We start from the raw sequence: 23,237 nt of genomic DNA, 5'->3' as shown, positions 1-23,237 counted from the left end.
TATCCTGTGAAGCGCTGTGAGAGGTCTCAAACGACATGATCAGGCGCTGTATCAAACGCCAGGATTATTCATTGAGACCTATTGTCCCGGTGAGACAAAGCCCATCTCTGACGGATGACCGAGAGAATGAGGATCTATCTGCCCCCCCCATCCCATCCGCCTTTTCCTCACCCCCCCCACCCGCCACCCCCGCCCCCCCACCGGCTTGCAGACACGGGGGGGAAAAGTGGTCAGAAAGGACGGAGAAATCAGTGAATTATGGGGAAAATCTGCTCCCGGTGTCAGAGTAGAAGCACAAATGTACTTTTTTGTTGAGAAGTGGCACTGATTGTGAAATCTTTACAGACAAAAGTGTTGAATAGAAATACAAATGCAGCACAATCTGCTGGTGGGCAACAGCGCCATCCAGTGGAATGTGTCGGAATTACTGATACAACAACAACAACAAGATTCCATTTATAGAGCGCCTTTCACGTCGGGAGGACGTCCCAAAGCGCTGTACAGTTGGGTCAGGACCCGAGCATTGGGGGGAGATGGTCAGGGGAAGGGAAGGGAGGGAGCGAGGAGGGAGGAAATGGTCGAGGGGAGCGAAGAGAGGGGACGAGGAGGGGGTAGAGAGTCGAGAGCGGAGCTGAAGGCACGGTCAAAGAGAAAGGTCTTGAGACCGGCCTCGAAGGAGGAGAGGGAGGAAGCGGCGAAGGCACTGGGGATGGAGTTCCAGAGCCTCGGGGCTGAGAGGCTGAAGGCCACCGATGATAGGGCGGTTGGGGCGGGGGATGCGGAGCAGACCGGAGCCAGAGGGACGGAGGGTACGGGGGGTACGTGGGGGGATAGTAGGTCGGAGAGGTAGGAGGGAGCGAGGCCGTGAATGGCCTTGTAGGTGAGGATGAGGATCTTGAAATCGATCCTCTGGGGGATGGGGAGCCAGTGGAGGCGAACGAGGGCGAGGGTGAGGGCGAGGGTGGGGTGGGGGTGAGGGTGAGGGTGAGGGACAGTACACGAGCTGCAGAGTTCTGAATGACCTGCAGTGTGGAGGGAGGTGGCGGGAAGGCCGGCGAGGAGAGAGTTCCCATAGTCCAGCCTTGAGGTGATAAAGGTGTGGACCAGAGTTTCAGCTGCGTGAGGGGTGAGGTAGTGCCGTAGTCTGGCGATGTTCCGGAGGTGATGGAAGGCGGTGCCCGTTGTGGAGCGGATATGAGGGAGAAAGGACAGCTCAGGGTCGGACAGAACCCCGAGGTTCCTGATGGCTTTGAGAGGTGGAGTGTGCGGAGCTGATGCTGTCAGTGCCTGAGGTGCGGAGGCGCTGACGTGAGCCAATCAGGAGGGCCTCAGTTTTGCGCACGTTGAGCTGAAGAAAGTTGTCTCTCGTCCAGGACTCGATGTCGGACAGACAGCTGTCAGGACATCGGGGGTCGTGGAGTTGAGGGTAGAGGAGGAAAGGTAGAGTTGGGTGTCATCCGCATATATGTGGAAGTGAACCCCATGTCTGCGGATGATGTCACCACAGGGACACTGAGGAGGTGCCCAGTGACCAGTTATCAGGAGCGGTGAGTTAAGCCATGTGAATAAACACACAGATAAGTGCGGCCAGGATACTGACAGCAGCAATAATAAAAATTGGTCATTTTCAATCTACGACTGTTTGTGGGACATTGCTGTGCGCAATTGGCTGCCGCGTTCGCCCACAAATATACAGTCAATTCACTTTACAGTGTGTTCTGTGAAGCGCTTTGGGACGTCCTCCCGACGTGAAAAGCGCTATATCAAATGCAAGGATTATTATTATTATTATTTTATTATTATAGCAGCAACTGGTAACTTAAGTGGCAGTGGCAAGTTGAGCCAGGGTTGAGTTATCAGGCGTTTACTATTATTTACTTACACCGTTGACAGAATCGTAGAAATGTACATTACAATACAATTTGCACCTGAACGGCGCCGCTCGCGTGGGGAAGACAGCCCAAAATGCTCGACAACACTCTGTAGGCACTGGAGTCGAGGGGGAGAGCTGTGGGGGTGGGGGGGGGGAGTTGAGGAGAGAAAATAAAACAAACTTTCTCAGAAGCACTCCTCTCACTCTTCACGAAGCTTTCTTAAATCGACGTCCTCTCGTTCCTGACTCTCCCACCAGTGGAAAGAGTTTCTCTCTCGCCGTCTCTCTCTCCCCATCCTAACTTTGTGCATCTGCGTCAGGTCCCCCCCCACCCACTCCTCTTCTCAACCGTCTCTGCTCCAACTTCTCTAATCTCCCCTCATAATTATCATCACTCGTCCCTGCTATCATTCCCGTGAACCTTCTCCGCACCCCCTCCAAGGCCTTAACACCCTCCTGAGATGAGTTGCCCAACACTGAACGCAGTTCACCACTTGCGGTCACTAACCAATGACTTGTACAATGAGGTGTTGGTATGCAGATTGGATGGTTCATTTTTATCAAATATCTATTGATTTATTGTCTCTTGCTGCCTTCCTTGCCTGACAGTCGAACAGAGTATGTATTCTTTTCGGAAAAAAACAAGCTGTTTTAATCCGAATTAAAAGAGGACAACAATGACATGTTATTATTACAGAAGAAATAATCATTTATTTGCAAAATTCATACACATTATAAAATTCCACCTCTTAACTGAAAGCACCATCACACGCAGTAAATCATGGAATCTTAGAATCTTACAGCGCAGAAGGAGGCCATTCGGCCCATCGTAACTGTGCCAGATTTTTGAAAGAGCAACCAACTAGTCCCACTCCCCCACACTCTCACCCCAACTAGTCCCACTCCCCCACTCTCACCCCAACTAGTCCCACTCCCCCACACTCTCACCCCAACTAGTCCCACTCCCCCACTCTCACCCCAACTAGTCCCATTCCCCCACACTCACCCCAACTAGTCCCACTCCCCCACTCTCACCCCAACTAGTCCCACTCCCGCACACTCTCACCCCAACTAGTCCCACTCCCCCGCGCTCACCCCAACTAGTCCCACTCCCCCACACTCTCACCCCTAGTCCCACTCCCCCACACTCTCACCCAACTAGTCCCACTCCCCCACACTCTCACCCCAACTAGTCCCACTCCCCCACACTCTCACCCCAACTAGTCCCACTCCCCCACACTCTCACCCCAACTAGTCCCACTCCCCCACACTCTCACCCCAACTAGTCCCACTCCCCCGCTCTCACCCCAACTAGTCCCACTCCCCTGCTCTTACCCCATAGTCCTGCATATTTCAGATTAGATTTTATAGGCAACATTTTCTGAGGAAAACAGCCTCTATCAAAGGCTTCCCACAAGGAAATACAATTGCAGCCTGGGTCACTGTTTCTGTCTATCAGGAAGCATCTCTATACTGTCGCTGAGGTTGGAACTGGAGGCAGTAACTTCTGCTAGTGTCTGTATGCGTTTGGGTGGGTGTCTGTGGGTGGGTGGGCGGTGGGTGTGTGTGTGGGGGGAACAACACAATGGAGGTTTCTAATTCATTGCCCTGATCGACGGATCTTCTTTACACCGATAGCTAAACAAGGCATCTCTTCACTACGCCCCCATTTAATAGAAAGGTTGGAAAGGTTTGGATGACTATTATACTTTCCACCTCGATCTCCAAGTGCTTTTCAATAGCCTGAGCATGTCGCTCAGATCTACCACTTCATTGTAATCATTGGATCAAAAGCATAATAATAAAGCTCACGCTCTTAGAAGCCATTGAGACCCTCAAGGGCTTATGAATCCAGTGCTTTGGGGATGTTGAATCTGGGCTGTGTTCTTGCAGGAATGTTATGCTCTTATCAGCCAATCCTCTCGTGTACTAAATATACTTTACTGAAGGTTCTCCCCTCAGCAACTGGAGACCTGTGTGTGTGTGTGTGTGTATTTCGTAATAAGAAGGAACAGTTCAGAAACATCACCGTGTGTGATTTGTGTGCAGACAGGATGGTTCTCATGGCGATGTGCAATGTACAAAGACGCCTTTGATAAACAAGTGCTTGTATTTAATGAATACAGTAATAAACACTGGCATCGTCCTTCTATTGCAAACAAGTGAAACGCCATAAAAACAATTTATCTGACTTTTATCTGTACAACAGACTCCAGCACCAGAACTAACTGCAATGTAATTAGTAGCCTCAATAGAATAATAACCTTCTGTACATCACACACCATCAGTAATAAGCACTACAGTCAATTGCTCTCTATGTATATATAATATTTCATAGTTTTTTTGCTGTAAATTGGTATAAAATAATTCTGCAATCATTCCTTACACATTAGGTACCTCTGATAACAGCATAGTTTCTGAAGGTTTTATTTGACTGGCAGAATTACACTTACTGATCCTTTAACTGTTTAAATGTTTTATAGTCGGCCTGTCGTATTCAGTAGAGCTGTGCTTTACATCAAGGGGTACGTAATAACCAAATAATTGAGTTCTGTGTCAATTAGATCCCTGTACTTCATGTACAGATCACGAAGCATCTTATCTTCTTCACTCGTTTCATATTTGTGCATGTAAATTCTCACCTGGGGATAAAACAATATATCACCACACGGGCAGTGCAAGTTACCTGTAATTACCTGTTCATCTGCAGAATAACACCACCAGCAACAATAATGCTAATAATCCTGGTATTTGACACAGCCCCTTATCACATCTTCGAGACGTCTCAAAGCGCTTCACAGGATACACTGTAAAGTGAATTGACTGTATACGTTGAGGGCGATTGCGCACAGCAGCGTCCCCCAAACAGTCGTGGATCGAGTGAATTTTCAAGTGATTATTACCTTCGGAAAAGCGATCCACCCATCGACTAATAACCGGGTTCCTACAACAACAATAACTTGCACTTACATAGTGCCCTTCTCGTGGGGTAGCATCCTGGAGCTACTTGCTGCTGGGTAAACGAAGGTGTGTGGTGGAGTAAAGAAACTTGCCTAATGTTTCGCCCTGACCTGCCTGGGAATCAAACCCGGATACTCTAGCTTTGTGAGGCGAGTGTCTAACCACTGAGCTACAGGCATCCACCCCAGAAAAACAACCGTGTACCTTACCTTAAGAGTGCGGCAGTTGGACTTCCCCTCCTGCCGATACTGTAGCATTGTCTCGATAAACCTGATGCTGAGGAAAGCCCAGATTTTCATGTAGTGCAGTCGGTCGCACATCAACACCAGTTGCAGTAATTCATCATCGATCCGTTCGTGGCTGTTGTTGAACTCCAAAGTCAGCTTCTGGCAAAACAAAACCTGTCTGGTTGAGGAGGGCAGAATGTCCAACCCAACGAGAGATTAACTGCTATTAACTCTGGCGTCTGAGTCAGAAGGTGGGGCTTCAAGCAGCACTTTGGCACGATTACAGTCTGGACTGACGCTCCAGTGTCGTGCTGGGTGGGGGGAGGGGAAGCTGTATTGTATTGAGGTACCGTCTGTCAGAAGAGATGTTCAAACTAAAGTCCCGTCTTCCACTGGACCTTAAATTCCCCTTTAAGGCAGGATTGGAAAAGAGAAGAGAGTTTCTCCTGGTGTCCTAGCCAACAATTCACCAAATAAGATTGGTCATTCACTCAGTGACTGGTTGCGAGACACTGCTGTGTGCAAATGGGTTGCCTTGTTTGGGTACAAGATACACAGTCACTACCCTTTACAGTCAATCCTGTGAGACGCTTTGAGACTGATTCCCAACGACTCTGAGCCTGGGACTTAGACTCCATTACGTGTTGCTTTGTTGGAGCTGCCAGCCTTTGGATGAGACATTAAACCTATTGACACAATGTGAAATGTGGCTTTAAGCCGGTGGTGTTGGAGTGCCTGAGGTAGGATACACACTCAATAATGTGTTAATAATAACCTTGACGTTTACCGCAAAGCTGTGTGTTTGTAAAGTTGCATTCCTTTACTCACTTCCTTTACTCTGTATGTGGCTTTCACTGTCGAAGCTGTTGTTGGAAGTGTGTGCGCGCGGTTGCCATTTCTACCCACAAATACACCGTCACTATACCTTACAGGAAAACCCTGCAAAGCGGTTTGAGACAGCTCGAAAGGTATCTCCTTTGTGAGTGGTTTGGCAGTTAGTCTGATTGCAGGTGCGGCGACAGATAAGATTGTGAGGGTAACTTCTTATCTGGCCGCACATTCCTGGGTCACGGTGTCACTCTTGCTCACGTACCTGTAGTGTGTTCTTGTAGTGTGGAATCAGATCGACCAGGGTGGGTTTCATCGTCCAGTCCGGGTCACTGAAGTAACAGCTCCTGAAATTGAGACTCCGCACCGGGATCTCAGGGACCAGAATCCGAGTTAATCGATCGTTCCTCATCACCAGGTCAAAGTAAAAGTTCACCTTCAGGCTGGTGGCCCGTTTAGCCAGGAGAGACCAGGATAGCCCCCAAATCACCTGGCTGTGAGGGTCGTGGATGTGGCATTTGATGTTCATGATCCTCAGGGTCTGTGAGCAGCTGTCAGACAGGGTGTCAAGGAGGTCGTCTGAGATACAGTTGTAGTTGAGCGAGAGGCTGGTCAGGACACAGAAACTGCGCATGATCTTGGGGAAGGTGGGGTTGGCGTAGATGGCCAGGTGGTGGCTGAAGAAGTCCTCGATGTTCAGCTCGGAGATGGAGCTCCTTTGCCTCAGGTGGACCAAGGAGTTGAGGATGGAGAAGCCCTGCTCCATACCCAGCCTCGCTCCGCGGAGGTTGAAGGACTGGAGGTGTTTGCACTCGCGGCGGAGAAAAAAGTTCAGACTCTTTAACAGAAAAGAGAGAGCGTCTGATTTTACATAAACAACAACAACAACAATAACTTGCCTTTATACAGCGCCCCTCACCCAGGGCACTTTACAGTGTATCCCGTGAAGCGCTTTGAGACGTCTCAAAGACGTGATAAGACGCTGTGTCAAATGCCAGGATTATTATTATTATAATAAAGTTTACGAGGGGTCAGTATATAAAGGTGTGCTGTACTACAGACAGTCACAATTGTTTCCTCGCAAATTCACTCACTTTCTCAGAAAGAGGAAGTGAGAGAATTGCTCTATGTTTCAAGCTCATGAACCGATTGAGAAGAGTCTGCTTAGATTTTAGACGTGTACTATTATTACTATCATTATTACTATTATTGTTGTTATTATTACTATTGATATTCCAATAATTATTACCTTGAGGAAGGCATTCCTCACAGACGAGCTCCACACCAGACGGTCCAGCTCCAGGTGTTGGATGGTGAAGGACTTGAGCCGGTTGTTCTCGTTGCCTAAACGAGCCAGGAAGCTCCTCATGGTGATCTGGAAGCGCCTGGTCAGCAGGGAATTGTAGGGGTTCATGAACTTGATCTCGCAGTTGACCAGGTACCGGCCAAACTTCTTGGCGTACCAGATGGCGGACTCGTACTCTGCCCGGCGGTACTTGGAGGGTCTGCCACAGAAGGTGAATGTCCTGGATCTCCAGAGAGCTGGAGAATGCATGACGTGGTACCAGCATTTACACACCATCGCCGCTCGCACCCGGTCCTGATCTCCGAGCCAGCGGAACACCTGCCTCAATGACACCTCTGGCAGCTCGCTCCAGTTACCCCCATCTGTACACTGGCTGTAGGACACCTCCATGTCCCTCTCAGTCACAGTGAATACTGTTGTCCATCCACCAGGAGACAAACCACAACAAGTTCAAGGTTAAATGAAATTCAGGTGCCGATCAGAAACAGTTACAATTGATTGAGACTGAGAAAACTATTATGTTATATTAATAATAATGATAATTGGATCACGCAATCCACGACTGTTTGTGGGAACACTGCTGTGCCCAATTGGCTTCCACGTTTCGCCCACAAAATATTACAGTCACTACACTTTACAGTATGTTCTGTGAAACGCTTTGAGACGTCTCGAAGATGTGATAAGGGGCTATATCAAATGCACGGATTATTATTATATTATACATGTACTTTACTGAAGTTATTAATTGCTTCACTTTGGTAAAGAAGCAGAACTTAGTAAAGGATTAAAACCCAAATATCTAACACACCAGAGGGCGATGAGAATTAGCTGAATTTCAGGTCTTTTACAGTGATTATAACCATATTTTTGGCAACAAGCCTTAGGTAATGCTTAAAGAGCCGCAATCAATAATTATCAACCGCAATCGTCAACAGTCTTGAGAATTTGAGAATCTGCTGAGTCAAAGCAGATTTATTGGCATATTTATATTTATTTATTGTCATTAACTCCGAGCCGCGGGTGGGGGAGAGGAGGAGGTGGCCTTAAGCACGGTCGAACAGTAAAGTCTTCAGGCGGCACTTGAAAGTGGGGAGAGGGGACAAGGCGGAGGGATTGAGGGAGAGCGTTCCAGAGTTTCAGGGCGTAGTGGCTGAAAGCGCGAACTCCGATGGTGGGGCCGAGGGAGCGAGGGATGAGCAGGAGGACGGTGCCAGTCGAGCGGAGGAGTCGGGTGGTGGATTGGGGAGTGAGGAGGCCGGGGAGGGAGGAAGGGAGGGAGGTGCCAGAGAGTGAAGGGATTTGACCACGAGAGTGAGAGGATCTTGAAGTTGATCCGGTCAGTGATGGGCAGCCAGTGAAGCCTGGGCCAGAGCTGGTGAGACGTAGGGACAGAGTTTGGTCCGGGTCAGTAATGCGGGCGGCAGTGTAGTGTATTGATCAGAATTAGTGCCGTAACTTACCGGCTTAGGATAGCAGTTATGCATCAATAGCGACTAGTCACATGGCACAGCGGGTCACAGAAGGATCACTTATTGACCTGAAACCGGTCGGATATCAGGAGAGTCTTCACAGGGGCTGTTTTAAGATGGGAATCGCTAATCAATCGTGTCAGTCAGTCAGTCAGTCAATCAATCAGTCTCCCTTTCATCAGATATTGTGGCCGCCCAGAAACACAGGTTTGGCTGTCGATCAAAATCCCTTTCGCTGTGAATCGGGTTTCTCTCCTGGGTTACCATGAAAACTAATCAAGCAAAGTCTTTCTCGGTGTTGCCTGGTCATAGCAACCACTGTGACCTCACACTCTGATTGTTGCATTTCAATGTGTGTCGGCTTTCATGAATCCCTCGGCTGACGTTACCGACGTGACAAGGCGTCAGTATCAGTCTCGCACAGAAACCTGAAATATCAGTCCTGTGTTGCTGAGTTTCCAAGCGACAATCTCCTCAGGACTGTGGGCGAGGAAGATCAAAGGGCAACGAGTTGACTGAAACAACCACAGGGTCTCTCACAGGTTCCACACCCAACGGGTATGATTTTTGGGAAATTCCCCCAAATAACCCCGAGTTCACCCCGAAAACACGAGCCAGTTACAAAAATTGCTGCAAGGTATGCAGAGAGTGAGAGTCCAATAACTGAGGTGGTTATTAACCTACTTCATGATAAGTGTCTCTCTTGGCCTCACCCTCTCTTTTACCCTTAAAAGGATTTCCTAGTTCAAGTTCCTGTCAGTACATGTGTAAAACGACAGCATTTTATCACAGTGGAACGTTTGAGGAGAGAAGTGACATGGTAAGCACTCAGTTACTTTGCACGCATTCTGACCACTCTGCAAAGAGTTTATTACTAGTTTCCTTTTAACTCAGCTGCTCCCGTCGGCTTTAACGGGTTCTAAAAGTTATTTTCACTGTACCTCATTCTGTTTTGTTTCGTTGGTGAAAATGCCTCAAACTTATTGAGTGACAAAAGTTTGGGAATGGAAGAAGAGAGTTGGGAGACCGAAGAGCAGGGAATAGAAAAGAGAATATTTTTTTCACATCATTGGAACTTGGGTTTGTGGTGATTTTATTTGCTGAGATGTTCGTTGTACAGTGAACTTCCTGAATAATCGCTTATTTGAAAAGTACTGTAGCTTTGTGGTTAGAGCACTCGCTCGCAAGTGAGAAGACTTGGGTTTGATTCTTGAGCAGAGCAAAACGTTGGGTAAGTTTCTTTTAATCCACACACGCCTCTGTTTACCTAAGTAGGAACCAGGTTGTTAGTTGATAAGCAGATTGTTTTTCAGAGGATAATAGTCCATTAAAAAAACATTTGGTCTCTCAATCCACAACTGTTTGTGGGTCACTGCTGAAACAATTGTTTCGTCGCAGATCCACTCGCTTTCTCAGAAAGAGGACGATTGAGAAGAGTCTGCTTAGATTTTAGATGTTGGGACGCTTATTTAGTCAAAGGTCTTTTGCGGGGACAGTGTCTCAGTGCGCTTAGCTGGGGGGAAAAGGGTAGGTGACCATAAGCACGATCGAAGAGGAAGAAACACCGGCTTTTTTCCCACTGTAACAAATGCAAGGATTGTTATTATATTTATTTTTATATTTTCAATCACAATCCTACATTTCAAGGCAAGTGGTTTCACAGGCTAAGACCGGGTGGAATTTCAGCTTGCAATGCCCTAAGCGCTCTGAGACGCTACACTGCATGGAGGGCACTGTATTTCTTGTTGTTGTTGTTGAATGCTTTGTGTTGGGAGCACAGCCACTCAGGAAACTGTCTTCAGGACGAATGTCCAACAAGTACATTTATGAGTGTCTTTAATGTTTCTATTTTACAGGATATAGAAAATGTGGGTTTTTAACTGCCTTTTCGTTGTGTTGGGACAAATCCTAGTTACTGGTAAGTGTTTAATATTTTCATAATTTTGATCTATTAGTTCATTAGATTGTGTTTGATAAAGCACCTTTTATGTCTTTGTGTGGAGTCCTGTAGCTCAGTGGTTAGAGCACTGGCTTCGCAAGCGGGAGACCTGGGTTCGATTCCCGGGGCAAGGCGAAATGTTGGGCAAGCTTCCTTACTCCACACGCCTCTGTTTGCCTAGGAATAAGTAGGAACCCGGTTGTTAGTTGATTGACGGATCGTTTCTCCGGGGTTAATAAATACTTAAAAAAAAATTTGGTCACTCAATTCACGGCTGTTTGTGGGGACACTACTGTGCGCAATTGGCTGCCGCGTTTCGCCCACAAATATACAGTCAATTCACTTTACAGTACATTCTGTGAAGAGCTTTGAGACGTCTTGAAGTCATGATAAGGCGCTGTATCAAATGCCAGGATTATTCTAATTATTACTACTATCTCTTAATGTATTGTGTTTCTGTATGTGCAGTTGGCTTGGAGGTCAGAGTCTCAAAAATGCCACAGACAATTATCCGAGGAGAAACCGCATTGCTGCAGTGTGCGTTCAACGTGACTGGCGATGAACCTCTCGATCACATCACAATCCAATGGCTGCACATGGGGAGCAATGCTTTGGTCCACAGTTATTACTACGGATCAGACCAACTCAAACTGCAGAGCGCCCAGTATTCGGGGAGAACGAGTCTGTTTCCGGACCAGTTTAAACACGGAAACATTTCCCTAAAACTCCAAGGAGTGAGGCCAAGCGACGCTGGACAATACAAGTGTCACGTCAGTACTCTCATGGAAAGTGACGAAGGAACTCTCTCAGTCCAATTTGCTGGTAGATAAATGTCTTTTTTCTTCTCGTAAAAATGTATCCCTTCCCTCGCTCCCTCCCTCCCTCCTGCCCTCCTTCGAAAGCCCCCGTGTAAAGCAGTGATCTAGTTCCCTGGGTCCCACATGTCGGCCGGGTGTCTGACGCACGTGGAAACCCATCACCGTGCTTCAGTCTCCAAACCCAACTGAGAATTCCAGGCCTCCCACCTGCACACGGAAACTCCCAGAGATAGATTGTCGGAAGCCCTGTAATCAGTTGAAGTGGGGAATGGTGATCACTAACCCACTAACTCGATATATCAGCCCAAACGATGCCACAGTTAATGAGCCAACATTACAAACACATTTACTGTCACGAGCTTCCTCCCGGAGGCTGACACGGCTTTAACAAACAATTTATTTCCAACAGCTTATTACACGGAGCCAAATCTGATGATCAGGCACAATCCACCCAGCATCATTTTGAGCTTCGAGTCTGAAGGCTACCCAAAGGCTGATGTGCTGTGGTACAGCGGGGAAGAGAAGCTTGAGCCTGTTTTGTCTGAAACTGTTTACCAACAAACCACCGACAATCTGTACTTACTGAAGAGTATCATGGCAAGAAACAATACAAGCCTCAGTGAAAAGTATACCTTTGTGTTAAGGAATGATGCAGTCAAGCAAACTATCCTTAGACCAGTCCACCTCCTTGGCATAGGTAAAGCACTTAATTTCATTTATTTAGGGGTCATTGGATAGATTAAGAGGAGACACTGTGGGTGATTTGAATCCTCCCTATTTTATAATCCCTGACTGTCCAGCGCTTTGGGACGTACTATAAAATGAATTGACTGGGTATTTTGTGGGCGAAAATGTAATTGTTCGTTGCCATTAACATTTAACTTTACAATATTGGACACTCCCTCACCGTAACTGGTCAAGGAGTTGGTCAGTATTGTTTGTGCGATTGTGTTAGACTGTCTCTCTGCCCATAAGAAAACAAAGAATAATTGCTGAATTAGAAACCTTGGGGGGGGGTAGTGTTAAACCAGATAATCTTTAGCCATTGAGGCAGCTCAGTAATTTCCTTCAGTTTACAAAGCTTCATTCTTATGATGCATTGAATGGATTATTTTCTTACCACTTCCTTTCATTTCTGTTTTCAGCATATCCTCTTCAGAACCAAGAGGCTTCCAGCCTATATGTGGTTATCATGGCTGTCTCTCTGATTGCACTGGTTGCACTGTTGGTGATAATTGCCCTCAATATAATGTTAAGCAGAAGGAGAAACCTTCAAGATTCCCAGAGGCTCAAAGAAAGAATGGACGTTATCAATGGAATATTGTTGTCTCAGTAGCTTAAGGAACCAGTCAAGTCCAAGTGATCTGTGGTCTGAAATCAATTTGATTTCAACCAACAACAAGTGAGGGGAGATGGGGGTGGGAGGGTGACCAAAGGCATGGTCAAAGAGATGTCTCGACAGGCCATGAAGGAGATAAAGGGGCTCCTGGATGGAGTTCCATAGGGTGGGAGCAGAAAAGGTGATGGCCTGACTGCTGATGGTGCGGAGGGCAAGGCTGGGGATGTGGAGCAGGCCGGAGCCCGCTGATCGGAGGGAGCGGGCAGGTTGGTAGGTTGCAGAGGAAGGGAGGAGCAAAGACTGGAGGGTTTTAAACAGGACACTCGCAGGTGCTTCAATGGACCTCAGTGCCTCATAGTTAAATAGCCTGTCATGGCCACGAGATACAAGACATGCATACGGGAAAAAATACTAGTGGACACTAGTGCCTGTGAAATCTGTGTGGAACCATTTATCGTATTAAAATATAATTCATTTTATGATCAATCTGTGGATTTGTTTTATTTTGGGAAGTACGGTATTCTAACTGTGTACCATATGTGGATTCCTGGAGCTCAGTAGTTAGAGCGCTTCCCAGAGAGCCTGGGTTCAATCCCGAAATGTTAGGCAAGTTTCCTTACTCCACACGCCTGTTTACCCAGCAGTAAGTAGGAACCTGCTTTTTGTCAACTGGCAGATGGCTTTTCCAGGGGTAATAATCCCTTCAAAAATAAAATAAATTAAAAAATAATGTGGTCACTCAATCCACGACTGTTTGCGGGACACTGCTGTGCACAATTGGCTGCTGCTCGTCTCCCACAAAATGTACAGTCAATTGACTTTACAGTATATTCTGTGAAGCGCTTTGAGACGTCTGGAGGACACTATCAAATACAAGCATTATTATTATGATTATTATAAAGGTTTTTCTGTTTGGCTCCACCAGAGGGAGACTGATTCCCCCCTTTATTTCCCACAGTTGTTGTTCTCCATTTATTTGCAAAGTTGTCTTAACCTTTCCAGTCCAGCTGGAGGTGTGTGTGAATGCATGGATTATTATTATCATTGCTACGACGTCACTTTAGGAGAGCGTTTCGATCCAGTGACTGTGCCATTGCAAAAACTCGCAAAACAAGTAAGATTACAATCCGAGTGAATCCCATGGCATTTTTCAAGCAGAGAAGAAAAGGCGAACGAACGTTTGAGCGTTTGGTGGAGTTGACAGAAGGGAAGTCAACACTTGTACCTGACAGAAAAGGAAGTCAACACGGGCGGTGTCTCAGAGCACACGAACACCAGGCGGCATTTGAAGCAACAGTGAACAATGTTATGAAGATATGGGGAGGAGGAGGAGGAGGCAAAAATCGCTCCAATGTGCAAAGTATTCTTCTCAGTGCGTGTCCCGTATCAGGTCTCTATCCGCAGGTTTGAGGAGAAACACAAAATGTAATAAGGGTGTCAAACCCCATTGGAATAACCCGAAACAACCCGGGAATTTGTTTTTAAATTACTTTGTTTAAAAAAAATGATAGGAACAAGCTGAGTTGAGGCCCCTTAACTTCCACAAAGCACTCTGGAAAGTAAAATGTCTACGTACGTGGTTTTATTGCTAATATTTGTGCCATACCGACGTGAAAAACAATCCATATGGTACACCCTTCTTTCTAACATGCTTTAATGGTAATAAGAAAAGTCAATGCAAATCTACAATACTGCTCACAAAAACTACTGTTATATTGTCTGCTTTAGTCCAGAGATGCTGCTATACATATATATATATTGAGAGAGAGAGAAAGAGAGCGAGCAAAGTCAATGCAGTTCAAAAGAATATTGTTTTATCTACTGGTCACAAATCAACTTAGTGTGAAAACTAATTGGCACTTATCCAATAATAAAACGTGTGCTGTGCTGTGCTGGACAAACAACTTCAGATTCACCCGCAACTCCCTCCTCCTTAAGGAGACGGCACATTTCCACATGAAAATCAATATCGTCTATTTCTTTAAAGGCGTTTGTCCAACAGTCACTGAAACGGTGACGTGTCGTGAGCCCTGGACATCAATTCCACCGCACTCGACCCTTTGCCAACCAACGCCTCCAAGTCAACATTGGCTGATGGTTGAAAATATCTTTAGTAATTGGGGGGGTGGGGAAAGAGAGAAGAGTGTAATCTACTCATCATACACAGCGCTACTGTATTCACAAGATTAATTTACGTTTCAAAAGCAGGCTCTACCTTCTGGGAATTTGGTTGTTCAACCAAAGCAACCCCATAGACCTCAAAGCCACGGATACTTTGTGAAGCTTTCCGAATGTTCTGTCCGGAGTCGTTGTCCCGTAACTTAGCACTAAAGTCGCTTTTGTGCAAACTGAGCGTTCTCGTGGCAACAGGGCTTCGAACAATTTAAATCGAAACCAACGTATTTGTTGGGGAGATTTGGCAGGTCTGTCAATTACTTCACTAAAGTACAAGTGTAAAAGCCGCTGAAGGCAAAAAACTGATCCATAGTTGGTGGCAAAAAAATTGGCGGAAGTGACCCTATTATCTATATTAGTTCCTGATTATTTTTCTTGTGTGTGTGCACACGTGTGTGCATCTGTGTGTGTGTGTGTCTCCCTGTGTGTGTGTCTCCCTGTGTGTGTGTCCCGTGTGTGTATCTCCCTGTGTGTGTTATAGTTTATAAAGAAATCAAGTGTTTTAATCCACTGATCGGTAGGAATGTAAAACCAGCTTCTTCTCTTTCTCTAAACTCACTTGGTGGCTGCCCTGGCGACAGATCATAGCATGCGGGACACAGCCAGCGTCAGGAAGTCCTCGTAGCTGACCCGGATGTTTCCGGAACGGCTGGTGTCCTTCTCCCTGAAGGCTTCGCTCGTGCTCTGCAGCTGGGTGCAGATGTGGATGAAGCTGTCCAGCTGGACAGTGGGCTGGGTGGGTCTCTGGGCAAACCGGGACACGAGAAACTGGGTGAACTGTGGGCTGAGGTTATACCCCATCTGAGAGAGCGCTGGGATGAAAAGGAAACGGAGAGAAAGCCACATTAGATACAACAAAGGCGTTCCCAAGCCCCTTGGTTTATCTGCCTTACCCCCCACCCCAAGAAATTCTCCATTTCACCAGTTTTCACACACACCCCATCCTCCTTCCACCCTCTCCTGACCCCAACTCCCAGCTCGGGTCTGAACCCCCTGATTATCCAGGGCCCTGGGAGTCTTTCCGACGTGAAGGGCGCATTACAACTGTAATTTGTTGTTGTTTAAAGCCTCACATTTGCTTACACTGAACTGTATCCGCCACACTTCTGCCCATTCACCTTATAGCCTAATTAAGATGTGGCAACAATCCAATTAAATATATAATAACATTACGAAGAAAATGATAAGTGCGGTGGGATTAGACAGAATAAATAGCCGAATCTAAATCATGCTATTTTGCGTAATGATACATAAGAACATAAGAATTAGGAGCAGGAGTCGGCCATTCGGCCCCTCGAGCCTGTGCCCCGCCATTCAATAAGATCATGGCTGATCTTCTAACCTAACTCTAATTACCTGCCCATGTTGACTCTGCCTAATCTTGTTATGGTCTTCCAGGAATCCCATAACAACATCTTTAATTAAGGACTAAAGAATTTTCCCTCCCACTGATATCAGACTAACTGGTCTATAGTTCCCCATCTTTTCTCTCCCACCCTTCTTAAATAGTAGTGTCACGTTTGCAATCTTCCAATCAATGGGAACCGTTCTGGAATCCAGAGAATTTTGGAAGGTCAAAGACAACCCATCCACTATTTCAGTAGCCACTCTTTTAAAACCCGAGGATGTAGGCCATCAGGTCCAGGGGATTTATCAGTCTTAAGACCTGACAATTTACCTAAAACCATTTCTTTATTAATATTAATTCTCCCAAGTTGCTCGCTAACATTGTCTTCTTGGTTCCCCTCTATTCTTGGTAGGTTTTACCCTCGACCCCATTGTGTGGATCCCTGGTAAAGTAACTCAAGTCTCTGCTTCACCCAAGAAATGTTGAGTTAAGATCTTAGTTACACATACTGTTTGCCATATAAACACATCAACATGAAGGACTGGAACAAGCTGAGTCAAGCCATCCTCCCGTCCTCACCTTGCTGTAGTTCTTGAGCGTTTATACTCCCCGATCGATCTCGGTCAAACTGCTGGAACATGTTACGCCACTGCTGCAGGAATCTCCACAGCGCAGAAAACCCATACACGTCGATCTTACCCATTTTGTTTTTATCAAACATGTCTGGAAAGGGGGGAAAACACACATTTTCCAATCAGGCACCCAAACTATGGTCACAATGCATTCATTTTTTTTCGTAGGAAGTACAAAAGATTTTTTTTCCCGATGTTGTGCTATTTAATATCTTATACAGTCACTGTGCCTGGGACGTGAACTTGCAATAAACTGGCAAACTGAACCTTTCGCCAAGCAAGGTTGTATTGGGTTGTATTGTATTATTCTATTAGGCTCTCACACGATAGGTTTAACTCAATCACAGTAGGTGCCAAACTCACTGATCATCAGGTAGCAGGTCTCATCATTGAATGTTGACCAGTTGGTGTTGACAAGCGCCTGTTTCAGCTCTTTCATGGAGATGTATCCGCTGGAATCCGCGTCCACCGAGTGGAACCAGGAATAGGCTTCAGGGTCCACACCTGCTGGGACACCAACTGCACCAGGGCCACGCATGGTCAGTGGAACACGATAATAATAATCCTTGCATTTGATATAGCGCCTTATCAGGTCTTCGAGATGTCTCAAAGCTTCACAGGATATACACGTGTGGAAAGACCCTATTTATCTCTGCTAACAAAACCCTGTCAGACTTTCAAAAAGTCTCTATCAGGTCGCCTCTCTCAAACGCCAGAGAGAGAGAGAAAAAAGCTCGAACCTGTCCACTCTTTGGAAGAGATATTTTACGACACAGCTTTTGGGCTCATCCCTTGGGTATTAAACAATGGCTTTGCTCTGCAACACCATTCGGATTCTAATGTTGCTATTGTGCGGATATAAAGGCAAACTCGCTGTAATGTTATCAAGTTGCAGTGCTTGACAAATGATATTCAAAAGGTGCAACAGTCCCTGAAAAGGTTTCTTCTCCTGTTGCAATGTTTACACACTTGTAAATGTGATTGTGTTACTGAGTGCCTGATATTTGTGTTCGCCAACATGCCTCGACACAGATACATACACAGTCAACTGAATTTCTGTGAAGCGTCTCAATGATGTGATAAGGCGCTGTATCGAATGCAAGGATTTATATATATATATGTATATATGGCACAGGTAGGTCTCAGGCAGAGCACAAGAGCAGGTTGGCAAGAGCCAAGGCTTGGAGGGGGCGAGACTGGTGGGCAGAGTGTGGGTTGGGGCTGAAATCGAGCCACATTCCAGGACGCACTCTCTCCCGACACTTACCAGCTGAAGGGGCCCCTGATGCGTATGGTCCTTGCTGTGGAATCCCATACGTCTGTCCTCCGTAGGGACCTCCTGGTGCTGAGCCTGCGTAGGATCTCGCTGAAGACGCACTTCCATACGGGGCCCCTGGAGCCGAGGCCCCGTAGTGACCGCCTTGAGCAGAGGCTGCAAAGTGCCCGGGCGGAGCTGTGCGGTACGGTGCCCCCGGGGCCTGGTTGCCATATTGCCCCCCTGCTGTTCCGTAAGGACCACTCGCCTGTTGGCCTCCATACTGGCTCCCCAAAGCCGGCCCTCCATACTGACCTCCGGCCTGCGGGCCCCCGTAATGCCCCCCGGCCTGGGGGGGTCTGGGGAAGTAGCCCCCAGGCGGAGCTCCCGGTGCGGGGCCTGACGCCCCAGGGAAGTTCTGAGATGAGAGGGACATAGTCAGCAAAACCGTGGGTTTAGTCACAAGCGACCGGAACCGCGACCTAAACCGCCCCCCACCCCCCTCCCCCACCGCCCCCCCACAGCTCGATCACGAAAGATCAAGTCAACGCACAGCAACAGACGACGATAACAAGAGCGAGTCAGTTCCTGTTCGGGCCTTACACACCACCACAACCCGTCTGAAAACACACCGTGTGGCCAACGACTAATTAAAGTCTACCGTCAAATCGACGGACTGAGCCCAGGTGCCGCGCCTGACTGGACGTCCAGCTAACCGGCTCGCTGCGTGTCCGGTTCTCTCCCCCGCCCCGCCCCACCCCGCCCCGCCACCCGAGAAACCAGCAACACGCCATCCCAAAAAGGGAGGGGTGGGGGGGTTCCTAATCGGTGAGGCTTCCTGATGCCAGAGTTTCTGCTTCCTCAGATCCTAAGACAAGAAGCTCCCTCTCTCTGCCTGTTCTTATTCCCCCACCTCTTTTTTTTTGCCCCCCCCACACATCTACCTCCTGACATTTACCAGGAGGGAATATCACACTCAGGCACTTCATTGGGGCTCAGGGAATGTTAGGGAGAGAGGGAGACAGACACACACACACACACACAGGTCACTTGGCCTCCCTCTAAGCCTCTCACTTCAACCCCATTCATCACTGAGCCCCCCCCACCCCCACCCCCAGGGTGAGGCAGTGCTGGTACAGTTACAGACACACTCTCCATTTCCATTCTCCCTCCCTCCCTCCTCTCTCCCACACTCCCTCCTCTTCCTCTCTCCCTCCTCCTCCTCCTCTCTCCCACACTCCCTCCTCTTCCTCTCTCCCTCCTCCTCCTCCTCCTCTCTCCCACACTCCCTCCTCTTCCTCTCTCCCCCTCCTCCCCTCCTCCCACACTCCCTCCCTCCCTCCCCTCCCCTCCCCTCTCTCCCCCCCCCCTCCCCCCTCCTCCTCGCTCCCACACTCACTCCCTCCCTCTTCCTCTCTCCCCCCTCTCTCTCCCACCCTTCCCCCCTCTCTCCCCCACACTCACTCCCCCTCCTCCCCCCCCCTCCCCACACTCACTCCCCCTCTCCTCCCTCCCCCCTCTCCCCACACTCACTCCCCCTCTCCTCCCTTCCCCCCTCTCTCCCCCCCCCTCTCTCCTCCCTTCCCCCTCTCTCCCCCCCACTCACTCCCCCCCTTCCCCCTCTCTCTCCCACTCACTCTCTCTCTCCCCCCCCTCTCTCCCCCTTCCCCCTCTCTCCCCCACTCTCACTCCCCCTCTCTCCCCCTTCCCCCCTCTCTCCCCCACACTCATCCCCCTCTCTCCCCCTTCCCCCCTCTCTCCCCCACACTCACTCCCCCTCTCTCTCCCCCCCTCTCCCCCCCCCTCTCTACCCCACACTCACTCCCCCTCTCTCTCCCCCTTCCCCCCTCTCCCTCCCCCTCTCTACCCCACACTCACTCCCCCCTCTCTCCCCCTTCCCCCCTCTCTCCCCCACACTCACTCCCCCTCTCCCCTTCCCCCTTCTCCCCCCTTCCCCCTCTCCCCCCTTCCCCCCTCTCTACCCCACACTCACTCCCCCCCTCTCTCCCCCACACTCACAGAGCCATAAGGGTAAGTGGCCATGTTTCCCGGTGTGACTCCGAGGCGCACGCGCACAGCCGCCGCCGCTCCCCATTGGCCGCCGCCGCCACTCACTGTTACATTTTCCGATCGCCGCGGCTCCTGATTGGCTGCAGCGCTGTCAATCACAGCGACCGCTCGGGGCGTGTCCCGCCCTCTGCACTGTGTCTCTGTCTGTCTGTGTCTGACTGTCTGTCTGTCTCTGTCTGTCTCTCTGTGTCTGTCTCTGTCTGTCTGTCTCTGTCTCTCCCTCTCTGTCTGTCTCTGTCTCTCTCTGTGTCTGTCTCTGTCTCTCCCTCTCTGTCTGTCTCTCCCTCTGTCTGTCTCTGTCTCTCTCTGTGTCTGTCTCTGTCTCTCCCTCTCTGTCTGTCTCTCCCTCTCTGTCTGTCTCTCCCTCTTTCTGTCTCTCTGTGTGTCTGTCTCTGTCTCTCTGTGTGTCTGTCTCTGTCTCTCTGTGTGTCTGTCTCTGTCTCTCTGTGTGTCTCTGTCTGTCTCTCCCTCTCTGTCTGTCTCTCCCTCTGTCTGTCTCTGTCTCTCCCTCTCTGTCTGTCTCTCCCTCTGTCTGTCTCTGTCTCTCCCTCAGTCTGTCTCTGTCTGGCTGTTTGTGAGCAGATAATACTAATAATTCTGGCATTTGATGCAGCGCCTTATCACGTCTTTGAGGCGTCTCAAAGCGCTTCACAGATGATACTGTAAAAGTGTAACGACTATGTTTTGTGGGTGAACCGCAGCAGCCAATTGCGCACAGCAGCGTCCCCACAAACAGCCGTGGGTTGAAGAGACCAAACCATCATTTTTATATGTTTATTTTTTAGAAATGATTATTACCCCCTGGAAATGCGATCTGCCAATCGACTAATAACCGGGTTCCTATTTACTGCTGGTAAACAGGTGTGTGGAATAAGGAAACTCGCCGAACGTTTCGTCCCACCCAGGAATTCCTTAAGTAAATAAAGAAATAGAATAGCTTTTATAAATAAGTAAGTAAATAAATAAATAGGTCACTCAATCCACGGCTGTTTGTGGGGACGCTGCTGTGCGCAATTGCCTGCTGCGTTCCCACAAAATATCGGTCAATCCCCTTTACAGTATATTCTGTGAAGCGCTTTGAGACGTCTCAACCATGTGATAGGGCGCCGGATCAAATGCGAAGATTATTATTATTATATTGCACATGACTCTGATGTCAGAGGACCATTTTACATCTGCAGCAGCATTTGTAGACTATCAATCAGGTGTGACCAGCCAGTAGGTGCCACTATTGGTTTTTCCACTTGTATTGAGCAGGAACCTAACAGCTTTTAAATTGATGGCTGTAACGTGTGTATGTTGTGCTTGAGATCCTTTTATTCCCAAATAATATATATTCCCCAAATATAACTACTGTGTATTAAACTACTGTATTTATCATCCACTTTATTATATATGTGCAGATAACTTACACAAGCCAATATACTGTACATCAAATATAAGGCTTATTTTTATTGTATCTTTGGTCGGGGGTGGGGGGGGGGAGAGACAAGGGCGCGAGTCGAGCTACACTCTGACTTATCCACGGAGCTGGTACAGCGATTCGATGTCTTGTTTGACCCCCAAATATCCTTCAGTCCTTGAATCCAGAGCTCTTCACTCGCACTCCTTTCCCTCAGCTCCGCAATATCACCTGCCACCGTCACTGCCTCTCTCCCCCCAGACTGCTGACTCTCACCTCCAGGAACAATTAATCCAAGGCCTAGAATGCTGGACTCTGAGCTCAGCTCCACCCTGCACCATTTTACAGAAGCGCACTGTGAATGCCTTGGCACCTTGACAAACAACCTTCATGAGCGAAGGTGCATAAAAGCAGACATATTGGAGCTATCCTGCGTGAAGGGCGCTATATCAATGCAACTTTTTTTTTGGTAATCTCAGCCACTAAACTGAGTAATAAACAAGTTTAATGATGGATTAATAACCTATACTGTAAAAAACAGTTGCGGGCTTTGAAATCACGAAAGGAACATTGACCCTGTACATTTCTTGTTTACTTACTGCTTTGTCCTTCACCTATTTTAAACCATACCTGTGTGTTGTGTGTTTGAGTACGCAACAACATACACACATTTCTGGAGCCGTGGTTTCGGTTCAGTGCTGTAGTAATGCAGCAAACTTTGAACATTGTGTCTCTCGTTGCAGTGAATAGAGGAAATTCCATTTGGCGTGCACAAACCTCAATTGAAACAGTCAGTCAGTAAGCCGATGCATTTAATGTTTTGTATTGTCATGCATTCCTGAAACTAATAGATCAATACTGGGGAAATAGTACACCCTCCTATTTCAACCACCAAGCATTAAACACTCCCAGGTCAGGCATCCCACAACCCGCTGCAATTTAAAGCCGCATTCTGCTCAAACAATGTGCCTTACTTACCCCAGCAGAAGGCCCCACCCAAATGCATCAGTGTGACATTTGCTCTTCTTACATAAGTCAATCCTTTGTTCTCTCTGCTTTACGACTGCCAATATATGTTAAATTAGGCCAATGTTGTGCTGTAAGCCTGTGCAGTCTATAAATTGGGTTGAGACTTCACAAACTCATTTCATAGAAGTTCTTACAGCCAACAAAGAGAAATGATAACAGTATTCCAATCAGCCGAGCTAGACTTCAGTGGTAAAGGGCAGCTTACTAGCTGATCGTATTACCCCATGTCTCTTCCCCCCATTATTTGCATATTTGGTACAAAACTAATTCTGATATTAAAAACAATTGTACTCCAGTCATTGCTATTCAACTAGTTCCAAAATCAAAAGCCCAGTATAAGTGGCGCACGTGTGGAATTAAGTGTGGTTTGGAGGGCAATGGGTTCCTGCACGTGTCAAGACACCTGGATGACAAAGAAGTGTAAGTGTACATTTCTGAATTTTTAAGTTTACATTTGTGCTATGGCATTAGCAAAACCCCTAGAATATCAATTTCAAGTTTGAATACATGTATTTTGTCAATAGTCAACCTGTCAATAAAATATCCAGTCAATAAAATACAACAAT

General features: G+C 47.7%; 3 protein-coding genes across 3 annotated transcripts; 1 reads left to right on the top strand and 2 right to left on the bottom strand.

The window, feature by feature from the left end:
* Positions 1–3,216: 3,216 nt before the first annotated feature.
* LOC103185688 (F-box only protein 39) lies at positions 3,217–7,585 on the bottom strand. The gene is made up of 4 exons (XM_007904326.2): positions 7,139–7,585; positions 6,155–6,727; positions 5,044–5,220; positions 3,217–4,515 (listed from the first exon to the last, which is right to left on the bottom strand). Exons 1-4 carry the CDS (start codon positions 7,583–7,585, stop codon positions 4,387–4,389), a joined length of 1,326 nt encoding a protein of 441 aa, XP_007902517.1. The 3' UTR covers positions 3,217–4,386.
* A 1,854-nt stretch (positions 7,586–9,439) lies between these two features.
* Positions 9,440–13,246, top strand: LOC103185647 (CD276 antigen-like). The gene is made up of 5 exons (XM_007904262.2): positions 9,440–9,484; positions 10,521–10,582; positions 11,072–11,425; positions 11,831–12,118; positions 12,567–13,246. Exons 2-5 carry the CDS (start codon positions 10,531–10,533, stop codon positions 12,755–12,757), a joined length of 885 nt encoding a protein of 294 aa, XP_007902453.1. The 5' UTR covers positions 9,440–9,484; positions 10,521–10,530; the 3' UTR covers positions 12,758–13,246.
* Positions 13,247–14,327: 1,081 nt separating this feature from the next.
* Positions 14,328–20,240, bottom strand: pef1 (penta-EF-hand domain containing 1). Its single transcript, XM_007904264.2, has 5 exons — positions 20,190–20,240; positions 18,183–18,588; positions 17,279–17,434; positions 16,863–17,006; positions 14,328–15,747 (listed from the first exon to the last, which is right to left on the bottom strand). Exons 1-5 carry the CDS (start codon positions 20,211–20,213, stop codon positions 15,518–15,520), a joined length of 960 nt encoding a protein of 319 aa, XP_007902455.2. The 5' UTR covers positions 20,214–20,240; the 3' UTR covers positions 14,328–15,517.
* Positions 20,241–23,237: the final 2,997 nt, after the last annotated feature.

This window comes from Callorhinchus milii, unplaced genomic scaffold (assembly GCF_018977255.1).
Source record: "Callorhinchus milii isolate IMCB2004 unplaced genomic scaffold, IMCB_Cmil_1.0 Scaffold10, whole genome shotgun sequence".
Lineage (NCBI taxonomy): Eukaryota > Metazoa > Chordata > Chondrichthyes > Chimaeriformes > Callorhinchidae > Callorhinchus > Callorhinchus milii.
This window is presented reverse-complemented; position numbering and strand designations above follow the sequence as displayed.